This window comes from Urocitellus parryii, chromosome 8 (genome assembly GCF_045843805.1).
Source record: "Urocitellus parryii isolate mUroPar1 chromosome 8, mUroPar1.hap1, whole genome shotgun sequence".
NCBI lineage: Eukaryota > Metazoa > Chordata > Mammalia > Rodentia > Sciuridae > Urocitellus > Urocitellus parryii.
Window position 1 is genome coordinate 7,379,869 of NC_135538.1, and position 22,006 is coordinate 7,401,874.

The 22,006-nt window shown below is 56.9% G+C and overlaps 1 protein-coding gene across 1 annotated transcript in view; it reads right to left on the reverse strand.

The window, feature by feature from the left end:
• Positions 1 to 294: 294 nt before the first annotated feature.
• Positions 295 to 22,006, reverse strand: part of Igf2r (insulin like growth factor 2 receptor) — a 94,812-nt gene continuing 73,100 nt past the window's right edge. Inside the window, exons 37-48 of the mRNA XM_026393164.2 lie at positions 19,812 to 19,973; positions 18,470 to 18,677; positions 18,017 to 18,163; positions 16,650 to 16,884; positions 15,845 to 15,981; positions 11,294 to 11,408; positions 10,029 to 10,175; positions 9,178 to 9,365; positions 6,838 to 7,024; positions 3,059 to 3,211; positions 2,257 to 2,326; positions 295 to 1,559 (exon numbers count right to left, since the gene is read on the reverse strand). Of these exons, the coding sequence (XP_026248949.2) occupies positions 1,143 to 1,559; positions 2,257 to 2,326; positions 3,059 to 3,211; positions 6,838 to 7,024; positions 9,178 to 9,365; positions 10,029 to 10,175; positions 11,294 to 11,408; positions 15,845 to 15,981; positions 16,650 to 16,884; positions 18,017 to 18,163; positions 18,470 to 18,677; positions 19,812 to 19,973 (2,166 nt within the window). The 3' untranslated portion in view covers positions 295 to 1,142. The remainder of the gene's footprint in view (positions 1,560 to 2,256; positions 2,327 to 3,058; positions 3,212 to 6,837; positions 7,025 to 9,177; positions 9,366 to 10,028; positions 10,176 to 11,293; positions 11,409 to 15,844; positions 15,982 to 16,649; positions 16,885 to 18,016; positions 18,164 to 18,469; positions 18,678 to 19,811; positions 19,974 to 22,006) is intronic.

The window sequence follows — 22,006 nt, forward strand, 5'->3', positions numbered from 1 at the left end:
GGGTGGTTTGCTTTTCAGTATATGAATACCACTGAGTCTATGTACAATTCTACAATTTGAGAAAAGTCATTCCTTGAACACTTTGAGAAAGGAGTCCACAGCAGAGGAGGAACACTGGCCGCCCTTCCATCCTGCAGCCCTGGGTGCCCGGCCTCGGCTCCAGGAGCCGGATCCAAGCACAGCGCAGGGCAAGATGCTGGCCCACAGTCTCACGTGATTTCTGTAAGTCACACACTGTGCATATTAAGGCTTCTTATAGGTCGAATGGTTGATAACCGCTTTTTTCTTAAAAAAAATAAGCACAGTAAAGGTGGTGTATCATGAGACTCTGAAGAGATGAGACCTACAGCCCAAACCTGGAGAGAAGTTCCTTCCTCTGATACCTCAACTCCACTCACAGGCACAGAAAGACAAAAGAACAACGCCAATCTTTGGGTGGGCTGTGGAGCTCGCCAGCCAGCAGAAGCAATACTGACGAATGTGCTGCGGCCACCTGGGGCTGAAGGTGTCCTGCAGAGAGCCACAGGCATAGAACAGGCGAACCCCCAAACCCAGGCACTCGGGGACCCTGTGCACCGTGTGTGCCCTCGAGAAACGGAAGCAGAAAGGAAGAGACAGAATGGCGCTCGCTCGCCAGCTCTGCACACGCTGCCGGCCAGCTCGAGCCCCCCAAGTCCACCCGCACAGCCGCCCCCTCGCCGCAGACCCCACCCTGCCGGCAGGAAGAAACTGGGCTGTTTTCACTTTTTTGCAAACCTGAGTAATTGTCGAAGTCAATAAATAGGGGGAGAGAATAAGATGCTAAGTAATGGTCAGATACCCTACGGGTCTGAAGCAGCAAGGGTCTCCCTCGACGCGGCCACTGCTCCGGATGCCCGGCCCGGCACTGGCACAGCGCTGAGCGGTGGAGCGTGGGAAGGACGAGGTACCGCCCGCCGGCCACTCAGCAGGCCTGTCCCGAGGCCTGTAAACCAGCAGGAAGGAGTGGTGCGGCCTCCTTCACCCTCCCCCGGCACAAAAACTCTTCCCTTTGGAGCAGTTTTTGTTAAAGGCAAACTATAGAAGCATCGAGTAGAAGTCTTATTTGGTTGGAGGTGCTTGGCTGTCCCACGGCTCCACGCGCTCCTGTAGGCACCACGGAGTTAGATGTGTAAAAGGTCCTCGTCACTGTCGTCGTGGAAGGACGCCAGCATGGCTGAGGTCCCCGTCTTCTGCTGTCCGGGCCTGGGCTTCCCTTTTCTGGCCTTCTCACCTTGGACCAGCCCCACCCGATCGTCCTCCCTCTCCCGCAGGGCCCTCCGCTGCGCGTTCCTCGCAGGCTGCGAGCTCTCGGCCCCGGCTCCTCTGCCTGAGTGAACTTTCACCTCTGGGATGGTCAGGACCTCATCCTCGCTGTCCTGGTCATCCCCATGCAGGGAAGTGAGGGCCTCCGCTTTCACGGACTTGGTGGTGATGTGGCCGTTTTCCTGCCCCTCTCTGCCCAGCCTGGGGGCCGGCAGCTGGATCTCTTCCATCAGCCACTCCGTCTCGTTCTCGTCTGTCTCCTCCTCTTTGTTCACCTGCCAGGAAGCAAGAGCAGAGGGCACGTGAGCCCCAGCAGACACCCTTCTCCCTCTGCTGTTCTGCTGGCACGTCCTCCCCACATCAGGGGCCACCCTGCTGCAGGAGCCAGGGAGAGAGTGAACACCTGCCCATCACTGTCCCTGTCCCCACCTGGACCTCCAGGTCCCGGGCCCCAGCAGGGCTGGGGACAACTGCCCGCTCACAGTAAGAGCAGGCCACGCCGAGGGCTGCAGGAGCGTGAGGAGCACTGTGCGGACCCACCCCCCTCAGCAGTGCTGGGTGGCAAGGGGCCGACAGTAGCAGGGGTGGGGACACATGGTGTGTGGAGAGCCACAGGGAGGACTCTGCGGAGTCTGGTTTTAGAGGCGATCTGGCAATGCAAAGCGCAGGGGGAGCCAGACGTAGTACTACCCTAGGTGGGGCCTCTTCTGGGAGTTACCATTTCCACCACCACAGCGACTTAAGAACAGCCCCAACACAGACAGCCCAAGCACCGAGCACTCCTAAGAAAACCGGATGCCCCTCTGCAGGACAGACTTGGGACAGCCAGCAACGGTGCTGGGTGAGGGCTGAGTGAAGGACAAGCCTCCTCCCCCACCGCGCGGTCTTCCGGGCAGTACACACCCTGGTGCTGACCATGGGCACTGACTGATGAGCGGGCAAGCAGGCCCCAGAGGCTCAGCTGACAAGTACCTTTGAGTATTTGTAGGACACATTTGAGCTTCTTCGACAGCAATTGCTTAGCTTGTTAATCACGGTTTCCCTGTTGAAAATGGAGACCATCGTTGGTCCAGGGTAGAACAAGCCCCGTCCACACCCACCACAGCCCGCCTGCCCAGCATCTGCAGCTGCTGAGGACTGGGTCACAAGGCTGCATGCCCAGCACATATCACCCTGCAGGGCACGGCATTCTGAGTGACCACCAGTGATGACAGCCAGCCTGTAACCGGATGATGTTCACGGTTCATGGGAAGAACACAGGCTTGGGAAGGAGTCAGAGCAGGGCTCAGGTCCTGCTTCACCTCTCAGTGGTCACAGTTCTATAACGTGTCACCCACATCTGGTTTCTAATTTTTCAGGTGTGACTACACCAGACCACTTTGCTGCGCCCAGGGCTGCAGGATGAGAGGTAGGTGCCGGCTCACACTGTCGCGCCTCGGAGCCCGGCTCCTGAACTGGAGACCCACCCCAACCACTTCTCCCTTTGTTGGGAGGGGATGGGCACATCAGGAGCTCAGTGTCCTGGCTCTGCATGGGCGGGGCCGGGAGCCAAGGTGTACGACATGGGTGAGCCATGCCCGAGAATGGGGCCACAGCGCTGGGCGACCACACGCTGGTGTCGCGGTACGCAGACCTTTAGCACCACTGTGGAGCCTGCTCAGAGTTCCACGGAGCTCGGAACCAAGGACAAGGAGGCGCTGATGCTGTGGGACTCCCGAGCCCTGACTCTGAACCGCCCCCGGCCCCCGCCGCCCCGTCAGGTCGCACTCCTTACCGCCTCTCCTTCTTGTGAAGCAGCAGGGCCAGCAGGCAGCCGATGAGCGCCACCAGGAGCAGACTGAGGACCGCCCCGACGGCCTGGCTCCGCTCCGAGAGCCCCTTGTGCCCCTGCCCGTCTGGTCCAGCACTCTCGCCGTCAAAGCCCACCCTGGAGGATGTCACAAGTTAGGAAGCCACAAAGTCACTCGATGGTGCAGCCGCCACAGCAGCCCTGAAGGGTTCCCAGGAAGGGGCCAGCCCTGGCTGGACAGACGCCAGTCTCTATCCGGCCAGTGAATGCGGATCCAGTGGACACGAAAAATACCAACAAAAACTGGGTGGGAAGAACCTGGAAGAAGCTGGCCACGGACACCAGGCCGTGGCCTCTCAAGCCCCGCCCACCTGGAGGAGCACGCGTGAAGCACCCCACGCCTTCCACCAACCCCACGCTCCGACATTCAGACCAGCAGGGACATGAGCGCACTTTCACGACATGAAGAGTTCAAGGGAGGGAAACAAGGAAGCAGTGTGGGGTGGGGGACACCTGGCTAACTCCCCTTCTGCTCTGGGACAGTGGGGTTAGGCCTTGAGGCTGCTCATCTGCCAGCTTCCCGTCACTCAGGGTCACCACGTGCAGACACAGAACGGCAGAACAGGGTCCTGGTGCTCCCCAGTGACCACTCGGGATGAGACACAGGCTCACGCACCACACATCGCAGGAACAGCTGCCCACAGTATGGCTGCTCCTTCAGAAACTGACTTAACCGTCACAAGTTTGGCTCCAAAATAACTGAGTCAGAGCCACCAAGCGATGGCTGAGCCACGAGGCTCAGAAGCTCAGCCTCCCCGAGCGGCCTCGTACAGCACCACAAAGGCAAGGAAGAGCAGGAGGGACTGGCTTTCTGAGTGACTAGGCCCCTGGGCCCTACCCACTGGCCTCTGCTCAGGGGGAATGTGCTGCGTGGATAGTGGTCTCAGCCCCAAAGGCCTCTCCCCTCAAAGCCGGAAGCAGACCAGCCAAACCAGTGCAGCTGCTCAGGAGCCCGGGACGGCCCAGCCCAGGTCCATCACCCAGGGTCCTCAGGCTGTGTCAAGGTCTTCCTCACGCTGGGCGGGGGTGGGGGGTCTGTTCCCAGCTGCACTTACTTCCTGGTTGTCGGCTGCCTTGGTTCCCGACTTAGCTGGGTCAGGTGTTGAGTCTGTACAGAGTCCATATGTAGCCACTCAGGGACCCGCCCCTCCGTGGTGATCTGTGACAGTTTGCTAAGCTGAGCTGGAGAATGTGCCTCCCGGCGGCTGGGAACAGGGTTCTCAGTCTGCCTGTTCAACCAGCCTTTTCACTCTCATCGTCTTTTCAAGGTGTTACTTTTTGTGAACTTGACCCAGCAAACACCAGCAAAGGAGGCCTCAGCCCAAGTGTGGTTCTGTGGGTTTCCGTTTTCCTGGCCCAGGTGGGCTGAGTTCAGCTCTCCTGTATCTGCAGGGAGCTGGCCCTTGCAAAATCAGCAGTCCTCCCTCTCGGCTGGTCTAGCCTCCCTCCCTACTGTGGTCTGCCTGGTCTGTTTTCTTAGCCTCTGACCTCTGGTCTTTTCAGGCCTCCTGCACTCCCTGCAAATTCAGCTGCTCTTAAGAGCCCCCCCCCCCCACCACCACCACGTGTCTTGTAAGAGAAGGTCAGCCTGTGGGCATCACCACCATGACTGACACTGACAACTATTCCCACCACCGTAGGTCATTTCTACTTGTCTCTGATTTTCTGTTTTGCTCCCGTTTTTGTCTTCCTGCAGAGACTTTAGTTTCGTTATTGCACCTTTTCTTCTCTACTGTTTGAGGTCATGTGCTTATTTCTATTACTGTGTTGGTTATTTCTGGAGTACTGACATACATACCAGGATAAAAAGTCCAAAACTGGACCTCCAACTAACAAGAAACTCTATTGCTTCCATACAGCTTACTGATATTGTTGTCCAATATCATAATCCTTCTTAAATTGTTCTTTAATCCGGGCTGGGCTGAGGCTCAGCAGTAGAGCACTTGCTTAGCAAGGCCCTGGGTTCGATCCTCAGCACCACATAAAAATAAATAAAGTAAAGGTACTGTGTCCAACTGTAACCAAAAATTAAATATTTTTTAAAAACTGTTCTTAAATCCAGTAAATGAGCTTCCCTGCAGCTTCCAGTCTTTCTCACACCCACTGGTGTGGCTCTTCCCAACCGTGGGCCTCTCTGTGGCTGCTGCACCTGTGCGGGGCAAGTGGTGGGCCCCTCCATCTGCAGATGCAGGTTTTTAACTTTATGGAAGTTCTTTTTTTAATGTTGTAAAAGCATAAATACATCCGCACTGATTACTGCAAAACTGTGAACAGCCGTTTTGGGAAGGTAGGGGATAGTGAGGGAAAGCTGTGAGAAAGCTTATTCCACCTGGCCTTGCAGGAGGTCAACGAAGCCTAAACACACACCTTAGGAACACGGAGGTGAGTGCACAGGAAACAGCTGAGAGAACTAAGGGCCCTCGGTTAGGACAACTGCTACCTGTCTTCCACATTCATGATTTTAAAAGGGGCAACTATAATTCGGCTGTGGTTGTGGCTCAGTGGTAGAGCGCTTGCCTAGCATGTGCAAGGCACTGGGTTCGATTCTCAGCACCACATAAAATAAAGATATTGTATCCAGCTATAGCTAAAAATATGTATTAAAAAAAAAAAGGTACAACTATACTTGGATAAAATGTGAGGGAAGACTGCGGGGGGCCACGCAGACACTGCTCTGCCTGACCACCACGTGGCGGTCACAGCCACCATGCCCTCCAGCGGGCAGTGTGCCTGCTGTGGGTACTTCATGCCTTCCCTCCCCAGCGTTCACTGCGTTACCAACCTGTTAAGGGGCTTAAGCAACTCCAGGGCCCGACATTCTGACATCGTGAAAAGCGAGCCTCCCGTGGAAGCTCCTCTCTGGCTCTGACATGGATCCCTGAAGCCCTGGACTGTGCCCTCAGGGCGTGCCCCCATCTGCCAGTCACAGCAGGCCTGACTGAGGCTGGGCCTGGGCTGGTCTCCTCCATGCAGAGGGCGGGGCAAAACAGTTTACGGCATCTCTGCCTCCACCAGCAGTGCCGCAAGCTTGTGTTTAAATTTTAATGTTTTCTTTGGTTCGCATTTTGCTTCTTTCACAAAGAACTTCTAGTTTAACCCTTGTATTTTGCCACGACCTCACCCAAACACCACATATTCACCAGCTCAAGTGTCACGAGTGAAACCTCAGCCCCAAGACCCCCCTGTGATGTGCAGACAAGAGCCCTGTGTCCACGTGCCTGGGACAAGTTAGGAAAAAGCCATCTTCTGCTGAGCTAGTCCCCACGGGAAGTGAAAATGAAACAACAGGAGCTAAGGAGCGGGACCAGAAGTCCCCCGTCACCCTGCCACTGCGCCTGATGGCGGTGGCGCCCTTCTCAGGTCATGACATGCTGAGGGTTCGTCCTCCTCTTGACCTCAAGGTCACAGGACAGAGGAAAGAAGGCTTATGGGATGGTGGCCGGGGAAGGCAGGAAGAGAGGGAACCAAGGAGACCATCCATTATTACAGGAGGTCCTGGGCAGAGGCGCCAGCTGTGGGTCAGGAGAAGGACATGCAGAGGCGCCTCCCGCTCCTGACCACTGCAGCAGGGCGCTGGCTGCGGGAGGTCTGTCCTCCTCCACTCTGTGTGCGTGTCTGAGTACTCTGCACGGGGGAACAGCTCAGACTACCCCCGGAGCCGCACATGGGGCAGAGAGGGGTCGAGCACCCAGGACGCCACTTACCCCAGAGGACACACGGCCGAGGTGTACCAGGAGAAGAGGTACTGGCAGTCGGCGGTCTCGTGACTGAACTCTGGGATCCCATCCTTCACCAGAGGGTCGCAGTGGAAGAAGATGGTGGAAGAGACGGACTTCGTCTTATCCTTCCCACACTTGGAGGAAGAGGCAAACACCACATCCAGATCACCATCTGTCAGGGGAAGGGCACTGTCACCATCGGCCTCTCAGTAAGGGACTGAGTTGACACTTCACTGTCTGCAAAAAGCTGACACAGACTCATAATCACAGGTCAAGATATGTCATCAAATGTCCCACCCACAAGCACTCTGCCTTCAGAGCTTAAAAACCAAACAACAAAAAAGTTACCTGCTGCAGACTCACAGAGCTCCTGTCCTCAACAATAAGCATGCACTAAAGATTTTACCTCCCCCTGAAGAGGTCTGGCCTCCAGCCTTGGCTAATGGCAGGGTCTGGAGTGGGACTGGTCAGGCCCCATCTGTCCACCTGGTGACTGAGACCAACCAATCAACCATGACTACTCACAGGAGCCCCACAGAGGTTCTGGATACCAGGGTGCCACGCATTAGTGTGGGGATCGCAGCAAAGGCCCGGGCCTCTGACCCCTGTGGGCTGGATGCTGCCTGTGGGGTCTTCTCATGGTGGCTTGCCACCCTCGTGGTTCTGCTGAAACGCCGTGAGCATGAGGCCAATGTGCCCAGTGAGTGCTGTGAGCTCTTGTGTCAAATTACAGAATGGGAGGGCAGGTCTGGGGGCCCCTGAGCTGGCCAGTGGTGTCAGCACAAGGGAAACCCTGTGGCTGGTATGCAGGTCCACAGACAGGTGCCCTGGTGCATGGCCAGTTGGGGAAGAATCCCGTGTCCCCATGCAGGGTGGTGAAGCAGGAACTGAACAGATGGTCCTGCCTGTCCAACCAGACAGGACAGGGCTCCGCGGGCTCCCTTTCCTGCTGCAGTGAATGAGCAGATTTCACTCATTCACTGGCCACTTTGTGGTGCAGGAAAGGGGAACACTGAGGAGTCTGAAAGGGACTGTGTCAACACACGGCACACAGAACCCCGAGGGCTGGGATTCCAGAGCAGACCCTGTGGGAAGCGAGGGGCTGCACTCCTCACCAGCACAGCACTCCCCCAGACCCACCAGGAGGCGGGAACCCTGGCTCGTGAAGGGCGGCTTCCTGAGGAGGCGGCATGGGGGTGGCTCTGGCAGGAGGAACAAAGGAGCTGCACAGATCAAGCCACCAGGCTTCAGAAGGACACGGAGCTCATGGAGGACAGGATGGCTGGAGCCATGAGCTGGGGGACCAGAGGCCTGCAGGATGGAGGTCCTCTGAGCCATACAGGAAGGGGGCTGGGCCTCTCCTCCTCTGCCGAAGGGGCATCTCGAAGGCTTACAATGCAATCCCACAGCTGGCAACCAACAGGAACTCAGCTCTTCCTAGACCGAGGATGTGGGACAGCAAGAGGCACACCCAGACAGTGTGACCTTCACATCTGACCCCAAATTACTGGAGGAGTCACAGAAGTGTAAGAATGCAGAAGGAGGCGTTCACTCTACGCTGTGGGATGATGAGGGAGGGGGAGCTGGCTGAGCACCAGCCCACACAGCAGCCTGTGCACCCCTCCCTTTCCCCAGGGACCGCAGCTGCAGTGAGCAGACACAGGCAGGGCTCCTGATGCCGGAGGCCTGTCACACTCTGTAACCAGCGCCAGTCTCGCCCGGCCATCTAGAGCGCCCGGGTTATGCACTGCACCAGCGACATGCTCAGCTCTGGGGCACTGGACAGGTGCTTCCTCTAGGACCCTCCGGGCAGGCGGCCTCCCCCTGGCAGGGCTCTCTCAGCCTTACCCAGAGCAGGCTGGGCTTTCCAACATACTTTGAAAGTTAAGACATCCAGATGGTTCAAAAGTCAAATATAAAAGGTATAGAGTGAAACACACACTGCCCTCCAGAACACTCTCGTGATCAACCAGGACAAGGCCTCTCCTCACACTCATTCTCATGCTCAGGCTGGCGGCCCTCCCGCTGTTCCCTGGGATGCTCCTGGTGCGATGTGCGGCCTCCCGCTCCCCTCTAACGTCCTCATATTACTGAAGAAGGCAGTGCCAGGCCTACGACCAAGTCAAAGGCGATGCCCTGGTTCCCACTGATGAGCTGAGCTGAGCTCCACCCACACAGGATGCTCGGGTCCTGCGGCACCCTGGGACCTGCACCCACCAGGTTTCTATCTTAACCTGATCTATGCTCCCATGGAGGCGGTTTCGGGATGAACGTTTGGGCCCTCCCGGGGCGTCAGCATGGAACCCGACGGGAGCGCAGCGGTACCTTGCACGTAGTACTTGGTTCTGTCGGAGGTGCCCACTTTCCTACTGAAGTGCTCGTCGTTGGGCTTGACCTGGCAGATGTTGGCTCCGGAGCACGCAGGGTTAGTGGAGCTGGTGATGGAAGAGAGCTGGATCTCATACAGGTAGTTGTCCCCGTTGGTTCTCATGTCCCCGGAGGCACTGAACAACCTGCGAAGACACACAGTGACTCAGAAGTCCCTCAGGGAGGACACCTAAACATGACCACACGACCCCCAGTCCCCAGAGGGGCTGCAGGGTCCAGGATGCCTCCTGTCTCCTTATTCCAAACCAGGGCAGCAATTCCGTGACCCCACAGCCACTAGGGCACCAACTTCCATCTGCCATCTCACTGTCCTGCCCCGCTGGGTCCACACTCTGGCAGGAGCCACTTCTCCAATGCCACCTCCAGTGCCACACACACTTCACGCTGCCCTGTACAGCCAGTGGGCATGGCTGGTCACCAGGGCCAGTGCACCCCATGGCAGCCCAGGGACACTGCTGAACAGACCTCCATCCCCACATACTGGCAAGCCCAGAAGACTCCTGCTCAGCCATGCTTCCAGAGGGCTTTGGCTTCGACCCCAGGCTTCCCAGGAAGTGAGGAAGGAGGGGGACCTTATTTTTACACTCATGAGAATTTACCATCTTTGGCGCTAAACCTTAATAGTTGAGTAATGCTTTCCTTTGGTTTAAGCAAAATATGACGACCGCTTCAGCAACCGTAACTAAGACACACAGACCTATTTATCTTACAGGGCTCCTGTTAGGTAGGGAACCGCCGGCTTACGCTCGAGTACATTTTAATGCTCAGAAGGGAAAGGATTCACTTACTTAAAATAAATATCCCCAAGGCTGAAGCTCTTGCCATTCACAGGGTTGGTGAGGGTCCCGTTCACCATCTGCACCTCCTGCGGCCTCACAGCGCAGGCAGCCCGCGAGTCCCAGCGGAAGTAGTAGGTGCAGCTATCGATATCAAACCTAGAGGGAGAAGACCAGCGCCAGTCACCCTCTGGCCAGACACGCAAACAACTACCAGAAACCCGCAGAGGCCCTGAGGGAGCCCTGGACCCAAGGCTCCCTGACTGCAGCTGGGCCTCCCAGGACACCTGCTGGCCCCACACTGAGCAGTCCTGGGTCCGAACGGGGCCAGGAAGGTTGTTGATTCATTCACCTTTTCCCAGCACCATAATAAGGAGGATGACTGCACAGCCTATCAGTAATGTGAAACTCAGGTACTCGTTCCATACAAAGGCTTTAAAATTTAGACCCTGTTCAACATTTAAAATCTGCTCCTAGACTTTAGAATTTCTAATTCACAAACTTCTCAGATTTACATATTGAAAAGTCCTTTGATGCTGGGTACAGAGGTGCATATCTGTACCCCAGGTATTCATGAGGCTGAGGCAGGAGGATCCCAAGTTCAAGATGGACCTTAGTACTTAGCGAGGCCCTCAGCAACTTAGCAAGACCCTGTCTCAAAAAATAAAAGGACTGGGGATGTAGCTCAGTTAAGAGCCCTGGGGGCAGTCCCCTCTACCAAAAAAGAGCAGTCCTTCCACAGTGTCTGGGACTCCCCTTTTCCAAGCCCAGATTCCAGAAGTTACAGGCTTCTTCCCAGACAGCAGCTCGCTTGCTCCCCCTGTTGGCCAAACTCCTAGCACCACACACTGCTTCCTGGGAATTCCAAGACAGTCTAAGAACACCCCAGGCGCTTGCTGGTCCCACTGCTTGAGCAGCTGAGTGGTACCATCAAGGCCCGTTGGTTCTACTCTGACATTTAAAGACAGTGGCCACTTACATACTGCTCCGCTGGCTCACACAGCAATAAACCCAGAGCAGGAGCATATTTTCTAAGGACAGTGAGGCCAGAGAAATCACACTGGTCTATAACTGTGTGTCAGCATTCCACCTGGGACTCTCTCCCATGGAGGGCAGCCCTGGCCCCTTGGCCCCAAGTCTCCAGAGCCAGCCCCTCCCCACAATGACAACCCGAACCCTCTGGCCCCAGTGTGTATGCCAAACCCCCACACGGAAACCAGAGAGCACGCTGCAGAGCCGCCGAGCTCTCTGCGATCCCACCGAGCCCCTCTCCTCACCTCTTGAATGCAGGCCTGCCCACTGTCTTTGCACAGGTCAGCTCTATCACAGAGGACGCAGTCTTATTTTCACCACAGCGATAGCCTTTTGAGTAAGTGACAACAACTTTGTCATCTGAAACAGGAAAATGACTGACATTAGTTGAGTGCACTGGAAAAGCCTCAATGTCAGAGATCACACCTACTTTGGGGGCAAGAACAAAACACGTGTGCAGCTCCGCGGAGGGTATCCACCTGCTCTCAGCACCGCCATGCAGGGCGGCCGCCTGGCCTGCACCACCATCACCACGGCCACAGACCTGACCTCCAACTCACGTCCTTCACTCACAGGCTCCGTGTGTTGGAATGCTGACCTGTGGGCCTCCATCACACCTCAGAATGGAAACACTCTCCCAACCCATGTGATTCAGGAATCTGGGTGCAGGGCAAGCGCTCCACCATGGGAACCCCAGGCAGGACCTTAGATAATGCATCGATACCCACACAAGTTCAGTGCCGCTCTAGAGCCTTCCTGCCTGGCCCCTCATCTGAGCCTCTTCACAACAACAGAGCAAGGGTCAGAGGGAGAAACCTAACCCAGAGAGCAACTCTGGGTGTTTTGGATTAAGTCAAGCTCTACCTTTGAACGTGGCATTAGAGGGAAAATTAATCAATAAGCCTTGTAACTTCCAGAATCAAAGAGAAAAATGGGCCTATACTCTTAAGTGGCAGAGATCCTAGGTGGCGTGGGCACCAAGTGCCAACCCACGTGCTGTGGCCAGGTCACTGCAGCAGTACCACTGCTGCTGTCCTGCAAGCAGCCAGGGCCTGGCCTGGCTCAGCAGACACACGCCACCACGGGGCAGGAGCTCGTCTTACGGAGGGCCATGTCTGAGAGCCACAGACCCCACACACACAGGAGCACACGGGTGAAATGACCTGGCCCCCAAAAGGCAGAGGCCAAGGCAGCAGGGACGAACTGCGGATGGGAGGTGAGATGGCTCAGTTCTCAGCCATGCACCAAATTCAGAGCTGCTCCAGTTCAGTTTGTTTTAAATACTGGGTTTCTGAATAAAAATTTTGGTAGAAAATTTCCACTGCTCTAAGGAAAAACTCAGGATTCCCAGGAAACGGGCGTTCTCTATTTCCAGTGAGTGAAATGATGTGAAGACAGAGTTGAGAGAGCAATAGAACAAGCACAGGCTTGAGTCACACAGTTCAGATGCCACACGCTCCCCGGTGACACACACAACCTTCACCCGGGTCTTCCCTGAGACCTGGTTTATGCTCCACCCCACACAGTGGAGAACTGCTATGTGGACGTGACCCCAAGGCTCGTGTGTTGGAAGCTTAGCCCCAGTGTGGCAGGGCCAAGAGGTGGAGCGTTCCACAGGCGACTAGGCCGTTGTCCTGGGAGAGGGGTCCCGGGGAAGGAGGAGCTCCGCCCCTTGCCCCTTCCCCCTTCCTCCCACCCCTCGGGATGGTGTCCCAGGAAGGCCCTCACCAGATACCAGCTCCCTGACCTTGGATTTCCAGGTATCAGAACTGTGAGAAACAAAGCCCTGCTTATTAAAAATCTCCCCAAACCAGGTGTTCTGTGACAGCAGCACACATGGACTGGCAGAACACTGGTCCTGAGGGCGGGGTGCTGCCGTCATGCACCTGGGCCGCGTGACCCGGGGAGGCTGGGAGAATGTGCAGGAGCAGGCTGGGAAACCCCTGGGCGACTGGGAGGCAGGGGGCAGGACAGCACAGCCCCTGCCCCCAGGGACTAAGGGACAGGTGCCAGGCACCAAGGGGTGCGGCAGCAGGAAGCCACCCTTGGAGCAAGGCCATCCTTGTCACAGGGCCGCGAACCACTCGAGCACTGCTGAGTCCTAGGGCTTTAGGAAGGCAGGGCTGGAGAGCACCAGCCAGAGCGCCTGGCACAGAGCACTGCGCAGCCAAGTGCTGCGGTGCCGCGGGCCACCCAGCTGTCCCAGTCAAGGAGAGGCGGGAAACGACGTGCAGACAGAGTTGAGAGAGAAACAGAAAGAAAACCTTTGAAAACTGCCACCCTGGCCAGCTAGAGAAGGCAAGGCAGGTTCCAGAGAGTCCACCAGGCCGGCCACGCCCCTGCTGGGCAGATTCCCGTGGATGGGAGGAAGCGGTGCCGTGTGCACCAAGGCGAAAGGACACCCAAAGGCATTTCAGAGACTTCAAGGCAAGAGGAGACCTTGAGGGCAAGTCCCCAGAGGCGCCCTCAGGAGCTCAGCCTTCACGGCCTGGGGCCCCGGACCCCTGGGGTGTCCCCTGCATCCCACTCTACTCTTGGCAGCCCAGTGCAGCCCAGTGGAGTCCTGCTGTACATGGGCCTTGGTGGCCTCCACCGAGACACCAAAGGCTGAGCCAGACAGCTCGGGGCCCAGGCAGACACCGACACAGGAGCACCGCATGGGGCCCCAGCAGGACAAGGCCCAGTGGAACTGTGAATCGAGCAGCCTCGAGGCCACAGGAGTGCAGAGCCACCGACACCACACAGGCCTGGAGGAGCTCGAGGCTGCCACCAGCCAGCAAGGCTGAGGGGGGGGGCTGCCCCTGGACCTGGCAGCCACTTGGTCCCAGGGTGCCCAGGAGTGGGCACAGGGAGGGAAGATCAAGCTGGAGCCTTAAGATGTAACGTTCCCTGCCCTGTTGGGGCCTGCTACCCCTTTGGTAATAGAAGGGCTGTGCTCTGCCCATCTCTGTGTTAGATGCTGTAAACATACAACTGGCTTTGATTCCACAGGCTTCCAGCCAGAGGGTCGTTTGCCTCAGGATGGACTGTGTCCCGAGCTTGGCCACATACAATTTAGATGAAAATGGACTCTGAACTTCTAGATGGGTGACAAAACAAACTTTTGAGGTTACTGGGTATGAGGATGGCCTTAGGCCTGAACCCAAGAAACTCCATTTTAAAACTCCAGTTTGAAACCTGCAGTCTTGCCAGGCACACCTAACAGAGCCCTCCACAAACCAGTCACTTCCCCACCCTGACAAACTCAGAGCAAAGCCCCTGGCAGGCTGTCCTCGCCCAATAAGAGGGAAAGGCCGAAAGATCAGGTGAAGACCACCAGACCAGATGTTCTAACCCCGGGGAAAATGATGTCACTGGGAGATCTGGTGGTAGCTGATAAGGACTGAAGGGGGGGGGCGTTAAAAGCCCCCAAATTTGGTATAAATCATGGAGCAAATGCACAGACATTTGGCGAGCGGCTACTGATGCCCTCATGCTGAGAGCCTGATGAGGACCTGGACTGACATCCCACACTGGTCATCGTTTGCTGCTCCTCTGCATCTTCCTCACGCTCTCAAAACTGTACAGCCACATCTTGTCCCTGGTGGGTCTCCCTACAACCCTTTCCTCAGCTGACCCTCTCCTCAGCCGGCCGTCAGCTCCACCCCAGGAGAAGCCTGCCGGGGTCTGAGTGCACACCTGCTGGGTGGACTTCAAGCCTAAGCCTTGAGACTTTTGATCTGACATTTGAACTCAGCACGCAGAGGGAATGTCTGTCATGAGCCTGGCATGATTAAGTCTGTTTGCAGTGCTTAGAATTAATTAAATCCAGAACTGTTTGTGTGAACTCACTAATCTGGAATTGTTTCTGTGAATTGATTACGGGTACTGCAGTGCCTAGCATTAAGGATTATCATTTTCCTGCTTAGGAACCTATAGAGTTAAGTTGTATTAAGTGATTTGAGTGAATAAAGCATTATCACTAGGGCAGAAGCACGTGGACATTCTTTGTTTCTCCCACTGGCCTGCATAAGTCACACCTTTGCCCATTGCAACACTGGGTTGGAACAAATGTACTTCACGGGAGGGGACACGAAGCTGGGGGCAGAACGCTGTGGTCTGAATGCGTTCCCCAAAGTCTGTGTTGGAAATTCTGGCTCACAGCCCATCGTTGAGCAGTGCAGCAACAGCGGCAATAGAACCCAACTCTCCACAGGGAGGGTGATTTCGGGGGATTTGGCTTCTCCCTCGGCTGCAACCTGCAGAGCCTCGGTTTGATTTTTACCAAAGGTTACAGTTATTTCCTCAGAATTCTCTTTCTCCATTCCCACATCTCAAGCTCACTTGGTCATCTTGTAGCTTAATCAGCCCGAGCCCCAGAACCCCACTGGAGCCTCACAGGCAGGCGGTGCCTCTAGCAAACCCAGTGACCTCCTTCCATCAGGGAAGAACCACCAACTGAGCAACCAACCGCACAATGAACCCTCTGTCGAAGCCATTAAACCATCTATTTTCCAAATCATCAAGAAAATGTACCCTGAACTATCTCCATTAAGTCCTCATGCCACTATCTGCCCTCCGAAACAGAACCATGAGTGGAACACAACCTTGAGAGGAACTGGACACTCAGTCTGGACCTGCACTCTCAGGGAATACAAACTGGCACAGATCTCCACGTTCCAGGAACTGCCAAAATTTCAGAGACGGAAATCACAACAGGACGCTCCCGCCACGGTCCTGCACCCTCCCACCACAGGATAGCTCTGTCTTCCAGTCCAGGCCCTGGAACCAAGCAAGACGGGAACTCGGAGCCTCACCTATGACATCCAGCCTTTGCGTGTGGACGAGTCCCAAGACCTGCACTTGACCAGACGCGCTCTTCTTGCAGATGCTGGCTCTTTCCGAGCAGTCCAGTGGCCCCTTGTATATTCTCTGGCACAGATTTATGAAGTACCTACAGCAAGACAAAGGAGGGGTGAGCAGGGAGGTCTCCACTCTGGCTCCACCTCCTTGCTGGAGGCAGATCGGACACAGCTCTTCCAGGCCCACGAGCCACAGCCGAGGAGGGCTGAGGAAGGGAGTGGCCCACGCCACACCTGCTGCAGACCAACACGGGGCAGAGCGAGGAGCCTGCGGGGCACGGGCAGTGCTCCAGTCCTGGCAAGTGGCGCACCATCCTTCATGCTACTTCCTCCTCCAGCTCCCGGCCTGCCCTGCGGTGAGGCCCTGGAGAGCAGGGGGCAGCCCCACAGGGCACGGTCAGGACAATGAACCAAGCCGGCAGAGGCCAAGCCTAGGGAGCTCTTGCCAGAGAACTGAGAAGGCCCAAACCCCGCCCACACTCAGCAGCAGGTGGCCCGTCCAGCAAGGGGCAAGCCGACCTGTTCAGCCGGCCCAGCTTCTGGGTCTGAGGGGTCATCTCTGCTCACCCACCTCCGCTCCTCTGACTGCACGGCCACTGGGTGGGCACAGGTGACATTCTGGGCTGCCTCCAGGAGCACAACCACAGTGACAGGCACCATCAGCACCACACGCACGTGACTTTGCATCTGGGGTGAACCATGACGAGCCGGCAACCACGGAGGGACCCTAAGCTCCCACCTGTGTGCGGCGGGTACTCACGAGGTTCCTTCGTGGACGAAGAACCAGGAGCCGGTGAGGGAGGAGAGCAGCCGCAGGTCATAGGTCTTGTGCTTCTGGATGAACTTGCACTCCATCTTGCGGGGCGGGCACACGACCTTCGTCTTCCACTCAAACGTCACCTCACACCCACGGACTTCACTGAAGACCTGCGGCCTCCCGACGTCCTCGTCTTCGTCACACTTAAATATGATCGCAGACGTCCGGTGGCTGTTGGCTAGGGAGCAGTAGGCGGGTTCCGACTCTCCCGTCCGGCTGTCCCTGGGCACTCACCCCACCCAGTCACCCTGGCCTGGCTCCTCCTGACTCTCCTGTCACCGGGCTGTCCCTCACCCACAGTCACCCTGGCCCGGCTCCTCCTGACTCTCCTGTCACCAGGCTGTCCCTGGTGCCCACCCCACCCTCGCCAGGCTCCTCCAGACTCTCCTGTCACAGGGCTGTCCCCCAGGGGCAGCCCACCCTCACCAGGCTCCTCCTGACTCTCCTGTCACAGGGCTGTCCCTCACCCACAGCCCACCCTCACCAGGCTCCTCCTGACTCCTGTCACAGGGCGGTCCCTCACCCACAGCTCACCCTCACCCAGCTCCTCCCAGCCCCTGTCACCGAGCTGTCCCCTAGGTGTAGCTAAGGCACTCCTTGTCTGTTTCTCTCATGCAGATCCCAGACCGGGCAGACCTGGCCCCGCAGGCCAGGCCCCACAGCACTAGCCCAGGTCCTCACTGAGCTTCAGCACCTGATTCCACAGTGATGAGAACAAAATATCCAAGCAATAAAATACCTGCCACTCCTAAAAGTTCAGTGTCAGAGACCGGGAGTAACTGGTGTTCCATCAAAGCCAGCAGCAGAAGCACAGCGTCCCTCGTGAACTTACACCTAAGCTCCTAACGTGTCCTGATCATTTACCAGAATGACGGATCTTCCCACAGTGACCTCCTCTCGCCCTTCCTGGACACTCCCCATCACAACAGGGGCTCCAGGCTTCACAGGAACAAGGGCACTAAATACGGCCCCTCCCAGCCACTGAACGCCGTGTGTGCCACCCCGACGAAAGACCACCATGAGCCCCTTGCTTCTCCTGAATTCGCCAGCCACCCTGACCGGTGACAGGCAGTGATTCTGCTAGGCATGGTCTCAACCTCCAGGGCTGAGCACTGCAGTGGACACGAGTCCCCAGGCCAGGGAGGGGCCCAGCTCATCTCAACCCAGAGCAACTACAGCGTCTCCTGTGGGCAACAGTCCCAAGAAGGGAAAGAGATGTAGACGGCAGGATGATGCCCCGGCCACCCGCACGTCCGCCAAGCTCTGGGCTGAACAGAGCCTGGCGGGACCAAGGCCGCGCCGCCACTCACTCTGCCTGCAGAAGCCCCACTCGTGGTCCCGGTCGTAGTCGGCGGTGGTGCTGCACCAAAGCCTCGCCCGACCCTCCAGGACACACTCCTCGTAACTCTTCCCGTTGAACGTGAAGGGGAAGACGCAGGGGTCGCCCGCCTCGGTTTCTGGAATGAAGAAGAACATCCAAAAGACCCAAGCTCAGTGACGGCAGCCACCCAAGGCCACCCCGGGAAGAAGACCTAAGGGAGCATCCGCCCAAGCCACCCAGGACAACCGGGATGCACCTGCCGAAAAGTGAAGGGCGCCTGACGGGACAAGCACATCGTGGCAGGAGCCCTCAGGCCCGAGGCAGCCACGTGACCGTCCAGTTCAAGCCCAAGCTTCTAGCACTCACAGGGCTTAAAGCTCACTCCTCGGATTGTTCCCGCTGCTAAGCCTACTCTCGCGCTTACTAGGAATTTAAAACTTACCTGGAGGACAAGTGTCGCCATTCACGTAACTCAGAATGACCGCTTCGTCCTGGTGCCTGTAATCCAGCTGCATGGATGCCAGCCGACCAAAGGACGCCCCCTTGCTCCCAGACAGCAGGCAGACGCCACCGTCCTTGCAGCCACCCTGTTCCGGGCCGGCTGCCGCGGTGCACACCCCCACGCTATACGTGCGCGACCCTCGCGTCACCTGCAAGGACAGACAGCACACGTGGCTATGGCTGCAGGCAGCACCTGGGACTCCACGTTAGAAGCATCGCTGCAGCTTGTGCAGTGGTGGCCACAAGCTACACCCAGGTGCCTCAGGGCCACCGTGCATTCACCTTCTCTCCAGGCCCTGGGCCACCTGCAGGGCAACCAGGAATGCCCTGGGGTTCTCCAGGCACCTCCGAGTGGCCACCACAAGGTGCCGCCCCTCCGGCCCAGGCCATCTTCCTTTCTCTTGCTTCTCCCTGGGATTGGGGGGGCCCAATGTGGCTGCTAACCTGTCCTCCCCAATTGGGCCCAGAAGAGAGGGGCCCCTATGAGACCCCAGGCTCATCCTGCTTTCTGAAGCAGGCACCCCCTCACTTGGGACACTGAGCCAAGAGCCCAGCAGATGCTCCACATGAAAACGTGCACTTGCTCTCCTCGCCCACTCCGTCCTCCCAGGATCCCCCTGCCGCACACCTGAGGCTGTGTCCCAGGAACCAGGGTACTGGCTCCAGCAGGGACACAAGGGCTAGCCACTCTGGCTGCCAGGCTGAGGCGGGAGCGGCCCTGTAGCCTAGCCCACACCCTGGACGGACTCAGCTAAGAGGTCTAGCAGCTCTGCTGGCAGTGACAGAGACCTCGCTGACGGCCGATGTGCAGACACATAGGCCGGGGGTCCGGCACAGGGAGCTGCACACCAAGTTCTTCTCACACGGGGGCAGCTGCCAGGTTCTTCCTGACGTCACACCACTGGCCGGAAGACAGCTGCCTCTGTGACGAAAAGCCAGGCTGACGAAGAGCTACTCCTTCTGGATTTCTGCCAGCCAAGCTAGATCTGACCCTGCCCCATGGGCGGGTGGTCCCCTGCATGTCCCAAGATGCCTCGTCTGTTCTCCATCTGTGACAGGGTCTCATCGCCTGCCTCACAGTGTCATTTGATCCTCGTGAAGCTCAGAAACCCTCCGACCCACAAGCTGCAACCTAGCGCTAGCCGTGCCCATTAGCCAACACTCCGGCCGCACTGAGCCTGGACGCCCCACGCGGAGCTGCACACGCCAGGCACTGTCAGGGCGGAGCCACCAGGCGGGAGGAGAGGGACGAGAGGCGGCCAGGCTGTGGAAGAGCTGTTTACCTTGAAGGTGCTCCTGGAGAGGCTGGAAAGGTTGAAGCTATAGAGCAACTGCTCGTCCGTCAGGGCGCAGCCCTCTGTCTTCACCTCGTCCGGACAGACGATCGGCGTCTCCCACTCAAACACAAAGTCACACTCGCTGGTCCTGATCAGCTTAGGAGTTCCCTGTGGTCAGGAAGAGCACAGGTCTTAAAGACCACAGGGCCCAAGCATGGCAGCCACACGCTGCACTCCCTGAACCCCTACCCGGTGCCCAGGAGGGCAGGGCTGCAGCCACAGTGGCGGGGATCAATGGGGACCTGTGACCCCTAGGGGCAGCTCCCCAGGGAACACCAAGCAGGACCAACACAGTCTTGGGGTGCAGGCTGGCACCTCTGACTGCTCGCACAGCCCTATAACACCCTTGCTAGCTGCAGGTTGTCACTCCCTGCTTAGAGACAGAGGAGAGTGGGGGACGTGCCGCACGTGATTCATAGGAGAAAGGGTGTCTTTCAACATCCAGAGACAAGTCTGTGAGGGGAACATCACCACTGCTAAGGAGGGGCGAGTGTCCAGATGCTGGGGATGCATGTGACCAGGGAGGGGCAAGGCACCATGTGGCCAGACGTCCCACAGGCCGAGTACTTTGAATCTGCCTGTTTATTCTTCCCTTAGAGCAGCAGAAACAGATGACGTGGCTGGGAGCTCCACCAGCCACTGCCACAGAAAACCTATTTTCCTACGATTCAAATGGAAAAGTACTTCCACTAAAGATGGAAACTACAGGGAAGAAAGTCTACTCAGAATCCTTCCAAAACTGGACACATTCAGCGTGAGATGCCATTTCTAAAATCAAGTGAGCATGTCCACTCTCACGGGGCAGCGGCTGTGGGAATTCCTAAATCACAGCCCCTAATTCCACCAAATCCCACCTGATGGCAGCTTAAAGCCAAGGACAGTTCGGGCTTATCTGCTTGTGTGAGATGATCTGACTCCCCTGAAGAGGGGGTCTGTGACAAGGAGGGACTAAGGGCCGAGTGGCAGAGGCTCTGTCCACCTGCCACCTGCTGAGTGTTTGGAGCAGTGCAGATGACACCCACAGCATGCAGACATGCTCCCGAGGGGGCGTAACTCAGCACCGTGTCCCACCCTCGGGACTCCTGCACAGGGACAGCTGAGGGCTGGGAGGTGCCCTGGGCCTCTGCACAGAGCAGCCAGGGACAGCGATGGGAGTTTCCCCCCAACAACTATACTTTCCTCGTGCCGGGGGCCACCAGGTCATCTCCTGCCACTGTCAGCACATCCATATCCAGCACAGTGACCTCCTCGTCACAAACCTGCTCTAGCCAGGATGCCAGGGTCACCTTCATTGAGACCATAATCCATCACCTGCGCCCCTCAGGGTGAGATGAGCCTGGGGACCCATGGCGTTTAGGATTCTCAGAGGCAACGCAGGATTTGTTATTTCCATCACATAGCACAACCCCCAAACCCTGTGATCATGCTCATCGATATTTCTGTAGCAGGACGTATGAATTTTCACAACAGATGGGACAAATACAGATCATAAGAAGTTTCAGTCCACTCATTATTAAAGGGGTGACAAGTTCTCAGAGCCTCAAGGACCTCAGAAGCACAGACCAGGGCTGAGGCCGTGCTACCCAGGAAGAGCTGCCCGTGGGAGCAGTAGCTGGACCTGCTCTGCCTCCACAGAGCCACCCCAGTCACTGAGACACAGGAGCCGGACCCTCCCGTTTTGACTCCTTTCACACTGGGGTGGAGGCTCAAGGGAACCAACCGGCACACACAAACTCTTCATCACAGAACAGTTCTCACTGTAATGGAAGTTGGTCTTATTCTTAAAAAGCACCAGAAAGGTCAATAACTTCCTAAAGTCAAACGCACTATTTCACCAAAGCTGTGCTTTTGTTCTTTGCTGACCTTTGAATTTAGACTAAGTTCAGAATGATGCTCAAAAGTCTGACCTCTCTATAAGGAGGAAGTCAGTTTAAAAATTAAAAAAAAAAAAGGTAAGACCCTTAAATACATGTAGCCAATGCTGGGTGCCATTTCTACACTCAAAGGTCACAAGTTTTTGAATTCCAACAAGCCTCCACGCAGGATGAAGGCACTCATTCCTCAGACCCAGATGCACGTTACCCAAGGCAGGTGTTTCGTACCCTTTGACCTGAAACGTGCTTCACAGTTATCCAGCCTGA